Source organism: Hypomesus transpacificus, chromosome 2 (assembly GCF_021917145.1).
Source record: "Hypomesus transpacificus isolate Combined female chromosome 2, fHypTra1, whole genome shotgun sequence".
Lineage (NCBI taxonomy): Eukaryota > Metazoa > Chordata > Actinopteri > Osmeriformes > Osmeridae > Hypomesus > Hypomesus transpacificus.
In genome coordinates this window covers 4607128-4617233 of record NC_061061.1, presented here as the reverse complement: position 1 = coordinate 4617233, position 10106 = coordinate 4607128, and the positions used below count along the sequence as shown (strand labels likewise).

General features: G+C 47.0%; 1 protein-coding gene across 1 annotated transcript; it reads right to left on the bottom strand.

The window, feature by feature from the left end:
* Positions 1 to 962: 962 nt before the first annotated feature.
* nradd (neurotrophin receptor associated death domain) lies at positions 963 to 9869 on the bottom strand. The gene is made up of 6 exons (XM_047035846.1): positions 9380 to 9869; positions 4626 to 4758; positions 4053 to 4415; positions 3055 to 3244; positions 2607 to 2758; positions 963 to 2163 (listed from the first exon to the last, which is right to left on the bottom strand). Exons 1-6 carry the CDS (start codon positions 9419 to 9421, stop codon positions 1850 to 1852), a joined length of 1194 nt encoding a protein of 397 aa, XP_046891802.1. The 5' UTR covers positions 9422 to 9869; the 3' UTR covers positions 963 to 1849.
* Between the last annotated feature and the right edge of the window lie 237 nt (positions 9870 to 10106).

Here is a 10106-nt window from a genome sequence, read left to right as displayed (position 1 = left end):
CCCCCCCCCCCCCCCAAGTGCCCGAGCATTCCGCCGCAATGCGCCTGCGTGCTCCAGACCGCAGTTAAGCAGTACCGTCTGGAGTGCGTGACAGCATGCAACGCTGCCCTGGGCCCTGCTAAACGCCTGCTTCTACTTAGGATGGAAGGCTGAGAAATCATTAGCAGATTTCATCAGAGAGTAGAGCTAGAATCAGATTCCCATCTCGCTGGGGAGATGGAAAACGTATCTTCAGAATAGTTTAGCTGAAGCTTATCTTATTTTTACCTCCAAACCTCTGAAATGCCTCTCAACTGATTTCCCTGTCTTGGATCGGAAATGTTTCTGTACACCATAACCCGTATAAGAAACAGGATCTGCCCCCAAAGTCTAAACTTCCACACCGAGCAATCTGTCAAGAGGAGAGAGAACTGCTATGTTGTTCTCCAGGCCCAGATCAATCACTTACTCAAGATCTAATCCCCTCCTTCCCCATAAAAAGAATGCTACTGCTCTGCGAGAGTCAAAAGCCCCTCTGGACAGGCTCACAGTTTTCCACATGAAGGGTATCTTTCATGTACGTAGACATAGAATATAGATAATATAATACACAGTAGGGCTAAGTACAGATAGGGCTGATGTACAAGGAATGTCGCGTAGTTTGGGACTAAGAAGCCTATTCAATCAAAACATTTCATAGTATAGAACTTGACCTGATTGGTGTACTGGAACCCAGCTTACAAAGTAAACACAATGAATCTAGACCATGTTCTATAAAAAACATTATTCTTTTACACCTTGTAAACAAGATAACTTGTTTTGCATGCCACACTCAGATCCCTCTTTAAGTCAGTACAAAGATGGAGATAAACATAGATCAGCCAGTACAACAGGCTGACGCCTGCTTTACTGCTCAGGTAGGACTGTTTCCAGTATTCTTGTCACAACACGCATCAAGCTCAACAAGAACTATCTCATTCATACACAGTATTAGAAACTATTTATTACACGAAATAAAATTTTTACAAAAACACAAAGACAAGAAGTATACGGATGAAAAACGAAATAAGTGATTGATTGTTACACAATAATATGGGAAGATTATCATAGCATGGCTATACACTATATCGAATAAGAGGATGATTTTTCAGTCCTTCAGCCCAGTCCTCTTTATCTGGCTTCAATGATGAGACACTCACATCACAACCCAATTCAAGCCTGATGACGACTGGACACAGCAGTGAGCTTCATTGTGAACTTCAGTCTCTTATAGAAAAAAACTTTTCCCCCAGTCAGACCTCTACCTCCAGATTCAGATTCATGTTCTAACCCGACAGAGACACAGTGCTGGGATGCAGACATGGGATTTGCCAGATGCTGTCTTGGATGCTGCCAGTGTTGATGATGCACAAATGAGTCAGATGTCTTCACAACCCTGTTGTATGTTCTATATAAGCCTATCCCATTATGGTACTGTCGCATCACCATTTAATGTCTAGACCTAAATAGAACACACCTGAGTTCAATACCTAAGAATACAAAGCATGGCCTTATTTAATGTTCCATCTTGTGTATCAGTACATCTATTTTACTAGACTCAAGGCACTGGTGCAAATAAATAGCTGCAGCTCTCAAACAGATGGCGAAGGAGGCAATCAGAAGAATGACGGGTGAAAAAAAACAGGAACTAGCCTCCTTTTTAATGTTAGAGTCCCTGAGACCTGCACCTTCACAGCACCTCGTTCCTGGTCACCTCCAGATGGTGACGGGTTGTCAGCCCCCCCCCTCCTCACCACCCACCAAAGTAAATCCCCTCTCGTGTCTATAAGTCTCCTGTGAGTGGCTGAGCCAGAGCAGGTGGGTGAGGCTCTTACACCACGGAAACGCCCTGCGAGGGGCAGGTGAGGGCGGACGCCACTTCGGGCCTCTCGATGCGGCCCAGTGCCGAGCACAGCAGGCCCAGGGTGGAGCCCTCCTGCTGGGCCCAGTTGGACAGCAGCGTGTGGACAGGGGCCTCACCGCGGCCAAACAGGTCCAGCTGCTCGGCCTCGTAGCCCAGCACGGCCCCCAGCTGCCTCCAGCCCCGACCCCCTCCCTCCTGCAGCAGGCGCTCCACCTCCTCCTGCCTGTGGGGGGGCAGGTTGATGTACAGACGGCTGTCCTGCTTGCTGTCTCGCTTGCTTCCTACAGCCGCGGGGGGTCGGAGAGGGGGGTGGGGCGGGGGGCAGATGGACGGAGAGGCAGACACAGAGGTTAGCCACTATCCGAACTGCAGTAGTTACTTATGAGAAGATGAACAATTAAAACGTGGCTTCTTTATACCCTTTAACCTTTATACCTTTAACCCTATGCATCGTAAAGCACAAGTGTCCTAGTCAGTAGCTGGGGCGAGGGTATGTGGAGATACATGGAGTTTACCCATTTCTCTGTTCATGTATACCCTCATCACCATACACCCTGGGCCCTCATTTTAAGCACCATGTATTTTTAGCAAATGTGCTATTAATGTGTACCAACTTCATAACTTTACTTCTCAACTTCACTGGATACAGAGGGCCCAGTCGTGACTACACAGAGCAGAGTTAGTATTGTAGTTTCGAGGGTTGAGGTGAAGTTGTGCTTCTTACCTTTGCTGGGCTGGCTGTCCTGCAGGCTGTGTGAGTCCAAGAAGACTCCGCTGTCGCTGTGGAGCTTCTCTACCTTCTCTCCTTCTGGAGCTGCTCCCAGCTCTGCAGCACGGGCCTTCCCCAGAGCCTGCTTCTGCTTACATGATGTCCAGCTGAGGAGAACACACACGCACAAACACGCACAAACACGCACACTTTAACAACCCCAATAACAATACTCCAACAACAACACATAAAACCTTTATGGAAATATGTGGACCAAAAAAAAGTCTGTTTTTTTGCATGCTATGCAGTCTTCTAATCTACCAGCTAACATTCAGATCACAATGCCAACAAACTGTCTTGTATGGCTTCCCACAAATCAAGTTAGGATGACACAGTAAGGACCAACATCATTGTCACTTGTTTTATGGTTTGGTGTCCTGGTTGGGTGTGCAGTGAAACTCACCACTTGTAAGCCACGTAGAGCAGCAGGCCCAGGACCACAGCAGCCAGGACTGACACGTAGGCCAGGATGTTGCTGCTACCACCAGCCCCATCCTGGTGGGTGAACCCGGGGGCCGAGCTGGACCCCTCCACCTCCTCGTTGCCCTCCTCGCCTGTCCAACGGGTCTTATCACGGATGTGAAGCTTCTTATCTGGAGGGAGGCAGCGAGGCTGGTTTAGGAACAGTCCATACCGATCACAGGCTAATGATGTCTTGTAATGTCCACGAAACGTATGTCATCAGAGGCAAATGTGTTTCAAGAGAAGAGTGTGAGCCTGGTGTGAAGGTGACCTCTGTCAGGCCTCCTGGGGTTAAGAAATGGGTCCAGGCTCCAGCCCTTTGGCCCCCTCTGGTTACACCCTACCTATTTTAAGATCTCTCTGGGACTGCGCTGACCTCTGTGGGGTCGTGGGGTCACACCCTGGACTCCCTGTATGTGTACAGATGACCAGACTCCTGGTGAGAGAGCAGGGCCATTTGGAACACAGCCGTCTAGCATGCTGTAAGGGTCACCAAGCTCCCCCGGCTCCAGCCTCAACCCCAGCCTTAGCTTCCATCCTGACCACAGCCCCAGCCCCAGCCTTAGCGCAAACCCTCAACCCCAGCCCTAACCCCGGCCCAAGCCCTGGTCCTAACCCTGGACCTGGCCCCAGGGCTTTAGGGGTAGTTAGCCTATAACCAAATAACTAATTTGATTGCAGCACTTAAGTGTTTTTTTCTGTGGACTCATGTTTCCAGGCTAGGAGTGTTGCCGAGTGTTCAGATGAAGGGCGGTTGCAGGTGTTGGCCATATGTCCAGTCCCTCACTCTTTCTAGGCCTCTCCCCTTCTCTTCTGCTTCTCCATCTCTCTTATCATCTGAGCATGTCTCTGCTACTTTCTCTCTAAAGCCTTTTCTAAAAACCCCACAACCCTTCTCTGCCACCCTTCTCCTCCAGCCTCTCTCTCTCTCTGACTTACCCATGCAGATAGTGTCGGAGTTGCGCTGGCAGGCTCGGATCTCCACCTCGCTGTCGGAGCATCGGAGACACGGGTGGCAGGGCTTTGTTGTACTCTGCTCCTCTGAGAAAGTTCCGGGGCCGCAAAGTTGGCACTCTGTGTTCCCCTTGACACCACACTCCCTTGTCACCCCCTGGCCGCGCTCACACGTGGAGCAGGGGGCACACAGGCCCTCGAAGGTGCTGCCACGCCACAGGAAGAAGCCCTCGCCGCACTCACAGTGCGTGTCCTGGCTAGCGGAGCAGGCGGCCAGCATGTGGATGCCGGCGGGACAGCGGGCGCAGGGTTGGCATGGAGACAGGTCATCGGACAAGGAGAACGTTCCTGGTGACAGACCACAACTGGGTGAGTGGGGTGGAACTCAGATGATTCAACCCACATCGGTCTATGTCTCTCGGCTCGATCCCTGATAACATTTCACACGATTTTACACGCACATATCCCACAGAACAGGCAGTCTTGAAAGGGAGCAGAAAGGAATAGAGATAAGGAGGTGTGACATTGTGGAGTCGGACCCTGTATGACAGGCCTCACCTTCAGGGCAAGGCTGGCACTTGGTGTCCTGTTTCCCACACTCCTCCACCATCCCGGAACCAGGGGGGCACAGGCTGCAGCACTCCCCTGTTCGGGTGAACCTCCCACTGGCACAGGCCTCACCCAGGCCAGCCTGCAACAACAGCCACATGGTTCACATGTTAAAGAGAACCTCCTGGGCTGTAGTTATAAACCATATGGCTGCAACATGGTCTGGAGATGAGGAGATAAGATCTGTGCCATTAGTGGGAGTGAGGAGGGGAGTATTTGACTTTTTTACACATTACCAAAAGATTCTTGTACAATTTTTTATACAGCTTTGTTAGTTACAGGTTAGGTTAGATGATTCTGCACTTTCTGAGGGAAAGGAGTATAGTAAGTGTTTGAAGTTCCAACCCACTATCATCAAGCACAATCTCTGGTATCACTTTCAGTCAGTCCAGCCCTGTTCCTCTGAATGCCCAATAACAAGACCTCAATGTTCCACATGTGGCAGGGAAACCGGTTACACGCACACACACACACACACGTCCCTCGCCATTGGAAAAACCTTGGAAGTGTGGGTGTATCGAAAAATTGCCTTTTAATCGGTTTTATCTGCCTCGATTTTCTGTTTTCTGAGTCCTCTAGGGTCCTTATCTGCTGTGGGTGAGGCAGAGGCTGGAGGGGCCCGAGTCAGCAGCAGACAGCAGGGATCCAGTAGACATTCCTTAGGGCTTGAGCACCACAGACAGAGCCTAGCAGGAGTGGCTGGCTTTAATCAGAAGGCTTTAGACCAATGGAAAGAATAAGACATAAAAGGGCAAGGGAAAACACTTGCAAAGGAGAGGAGGAAGGAAGGAGTAAAAAAAAGGGCTTCCTCCCTCCCACACTGGTAAATTCCATATGAGTGTGATTGACACTGTGGGGTGTGTATGTGCATGTGTGTGTGTTAGTGAGTGCACGTGTGTTGCGGGGGGAGATAGTTGCAGCCTCTGGGGAGGGGGGTGTCAGTTAACCCGAACTGCCCAGCATGTGAGAGTCTGTTTGGGTGAGAGGGGCCCTTTGATGTCACCCCCAAGCCCTGCAGGTGTGTGTCTATGGAGGTCAATACTACACCCCCAACCACCCCCCAGGCCCTCAACAACGGCATCTTAAACATGTACACGTTTAGGAAAGATTGGCCCACTGGCCCTGGGGGCTGACAAGAGCAAACAGATGTCTAACAACCAACCTCCTGCATAGGAGAGAAGTAACAGCTAAACATCCCCTGATCTGTGATGTCTCTTTCTCTCTCTCTGAGGTCTGCTTGGAAACAGTGGCAGCATGTGTCAACCTGTGCAGCCTCTAACCAAAACCCATCACACAAACACGCTCTCTCACACACACATCCACACACACTCAAGCACACACTTGCGTGCACACTCACATTCACACATACATGCTTGCACACATCCACACACACCCCATCATGCCATACCTACTCTCACAGAACACAAATATTTCCACCGTGTTAATACTAGAAAGGGAAGCAGAAGCACGTTTCGCTCCAAAAACAACTATCAGCTTTACTTCTGAAAGTAGCGAAAGATCTGAAATATATGGCTATCTTGAAAGGGGATAAGCTGGAACAGATCACAGGCTGGGACACAACCAGAACCAAAACTAAGGCCTTGTCTTGTATAGGTACCCAGGCCATGTCCTCTGTACGACAGAAGGATCTACTCAGCAAACATTCTCCAGCCTCAAAGTTCTCTGGACTCTGACAGATAAATATTTGGTGGCAGCGTGGCGGCAGTTTTTTTGGGTGGCGACTCCCTGTTGCTGTTCTCTCTGCTGTCTCTCAACTGCCCTGGTTCTGCAGGCAGACATTTTAGAGAAAGAGCAGGGCTCTGAACAGGCCCTGGTATTTCCTCCCCTAGTTCCCTAATATAGAGTGAAATATTTCCTTCATGCTCTACTGCGAGTGGAGAGCCCCGTGCTTGACAGAGTTTAATGAATACAGTCAGGAGTGCCTAGAAGAGCTCCAGCCTATACCTGACACAAACACCTACTTGTGACGTGGGTGATGGGTTTCAGTTTCTACCTACAAAAAGACAGAACACACAAACAACTTCAAAATACTTCAACAAAAATGAGTGAGGCACTGTTGCTCAGCCAAATTTAGGTCCCACTTTATCATGACGATGATGTTCTGATGACTAGCTTGGGAACCAGATGAATCTGTGAGCTCATGGTTTATTTGCTCAAGCAGATGGGTCTGGCCACCCTCCCATTCAAACACATTTCCCTCCGGCATGGAGAAGGCCGGGCCAATCACAACCGTTTATCTGATGTGACGTGGGTTAAATAAGATGACTGTACAGAAGAGTGCTGTTGAGGCATTTTTGTTAACAACCAAGATACAGTTTCAAATGTATCTGGTTGCGTCCAGAGACATTTGTCTGTGGCTGTTGATAAGCCGCTTGGAGTTCAAACCAGGCCAGGCTATCGGGCAACTGGATTCAGTAAATAAACTGTGTGTATAGCTGTGTATCACTGTGATTTGGTAGCTCAATACATGGTTATAATTGTAGCACCTTATGAACTAGAATACCTTTACTGTGGACGGCACAAACTCAGATCTCATCTGTCTCTCTGAGGGGTCATGGAGTCAGAGAGTGAAATGGGAGAGGAAAGAGGTTTGGAGAGAGAGAGAGAGAGAGAGAGAGAGAGAGAGAGAGAGAGAGGGGGGGGGGCTGTGATTGCTTTCTCCACTTGGGTAAGAAGTTGTAATTTACAGGGATTCCCAAGTGAGCGAGGACCACCGTGCAGAGCTCCTTTCAAGAGGGCAGTAAACGCCACGGCTGTCATATTCACTCTGTCAACACACACATACATACACACACACCTACACACACACTACTGCCTGGCCCTCTACCTCACTACCGCCAAAGCCGCTCCTGGGTCTTTTTGAAGGGAGATCACTTTAGCCGTGATGTATGGGCTCTGGCTGCAGCAGCCTGGAGTTTCCACGTAAATCTAGCCTGAGTGATGAGCAGATAAAAGGCCCGAAGCCCCAGGAGCCAGGGGCTCTCTCTCCAGGCTGACACTGACCCCTGGCCCTCACACCCGGGCTGCAGCAGCAGCAACAGCAGGGGCGTCACCACCACCACCACCTTCAGCAGGGGGAGGGAGGAGGAAGAGGGGGCATGCATAAAACAGCCAGGAAGCTTTCTGTCTGTCTGACTGACTGCTGTAGCTGACCTGCCTGTCTGATTAACTGCAGTAACTGAACTGCATTTTCCTCTTGCACCAATGATTGTCATTTTCTGCTCTAGGCTGGTCATCCTCTACAAGAAATGAACAGTTGATGTTACTTATTCATGTTAGGATTATGTATTTACTTTGCATTGATTAAAAATAAAACCATTTCCCCCCCATGTGAGTTAGTATGAGGCACAGATTATATATTTTTGAATCTGGACAACCACAGATGTATTTTTCTCTGTCATGTTGAGCATGCATGCATCTCTTGTCTGTATGACTGGAGAGAGGAGCTGACCTACTGCCTCAGAGCTGTGTTCACAAGGAACCAATCTCTTCCACAAGAAATCTGCTTAGCAGCTGAATGGAAATTCCCCTTACTGAGTTCTAAAAATCTTTCAATTTTCTGTCATCAGACCGAAGAAAATTATAATTGTTTTGTGCCGGATTTCCAGAACATGGCAATACTCAAAACCTACGCTAAAATTATACAACAATTGCCAAAGAAAATGTCTCAGTCATTATATAGAAACATACCCAGGGCATTACTAAAGCATTGAGCCACCATGAATAGCATTACTAGTAGGACAAAGGGGTACCAATAAACATTCAGAATTTTGGGCCATATAAATCTCACACAAGAACTCACTGTTTGAAGAAAAAGAGACCATTTCCTTAAACTGGCTGTGTTGTATTAATAGTCTTGACAAACAAAACAGGTTGGATATCATTCAATTGTTGGCAACATACTCTTAATACCCTTAAGAGCGTGGTGTAAACAGATCGAATCTCTCTGTTACAAAATGATAAATAGCCAGGATTAGGCTATTTTATACACACATTTTATCACAGTGCTTTGATGTGGGAGAAAGAGTTTGGCTCTGAGGAACATGACAAGACATGTGTTCCCTAGTCCTGGGGTTTAGCCTGAGGCACATGAGAGTCAAACTGCTGTCTGGAACTGTGGGGCCACGATTATAACACAGTTACTGATAGTTTATCACACTTTTAAATCTGCAGTGAATACATTTTTGGGTAACAGTTTTTTTTGTTTGCTTTTAAGTTTATAGGTTATGTTGTATGCTCCTTTGGCCTCTTGGGGGAGGCACGACTGTTTATGAGTTAATTCTCAATTGCCTTCTTTAATAAAAGTATAATTATGAGAAAATGTTTTATAATTCAGTAATTCAGTGGTTAGATTTCGAGTACAAAGACCTATGTTATATGCAATTTGTATCGCATTTACCTAGGCCTACTTCACAAATATTTTACACGTTGAGTTAATATGATACATTTTGCAACGTTCTGAACTGGTTGGCCAAAATACATCCTTTTGGAAATTCTGTAGAAAACATTTCTGACATTAATCTTTGTTGTGGGATGAAGTCAGAAAATATAAAATTAGTGTAATAGCTATCTACTACGCTTGATTTGGCCTAGTAAGTTAACATTGGTGTAGTTTAGCGTGATAATATTGCCATGAGCAGAATCATTTGACTACAGAGGTTTCCACCACGGAAAAGACTTACCTTTGCCAGAAGAAAAAGTGTGCAGACCCATAACACAGTCATACTTCAGTTCTTCAGAAAAGTCTCCCTTCCAGGCGTCGGCCACTGACGGATCCAGATGGGTAAAATGTATCAAAAAAACGAATGATGTTGCTACACAAAACGGCCTCACTTCAGCAACATAAATACTCGACAGAAAAAAAGTTAATAAAAGCTACTAGTCCGCTGATAAACGTTACGGATGACAGCTTGTCCAAGAAAACCTCGCAACGAATTAACGTAGTCTACATGCTTACGCAAGAAAACATTGAAAACAAGATCTGCCTTACACATCTGTAAATTGTGATCTGATTAAGACAGTACTTGTTTCTCTAAAATCCCTGTGTTCGTACGTTCCGTCTGAAGTACCACTAAGATAGATGAGCAAACTTCGGATCCAAGTCTTTCTAGGGCTTGAAGTCCCCCCTCCGCGTTCTGATTCTTCCCACCTCTGGAGCCCAGTACCTCGCTGTTTGATTGGCTAGGACAGTTTGGTAATAAGCATATTGGAGCGATATTTTAATTAGAAAATAGCAAATGAATTGAAACTTGGTTCATTGACATAAACTAATCGATATGTAAAATCATTTGTTCAAATTTAACTTCTTGTTTGTTGTTCATAGAATAGATGAAAATACTACCGTAACAGATAAATAGCCTATCAACGTACAGGTAGTTGAGTTCAATTGTTATTAAAAAATATTTTGTT

Coding starts and splice junctions, on each gene's coding strand:
- nradd (XM_047035846.1), bottom strand. CDS start 9,421: ATGACTGTGTTATGGGTCTGCACACTTTTTCTTCTGGCAAAG. Junction 4,416..4,625: donor GTGCCAGCCTTGCCCTGAAG/GTGAGGCCTGTC, acceptor GTCTGTCACCAG/GAACGTTCTCCTTGTCCGAT. Junction 2,759..3,054: donor CTCTACGTGGCTTACAAGTG/GTGAGTTTCACT, acceptor TGTTCTCCTCAG/CTGGACATCATGTAAGCAGA.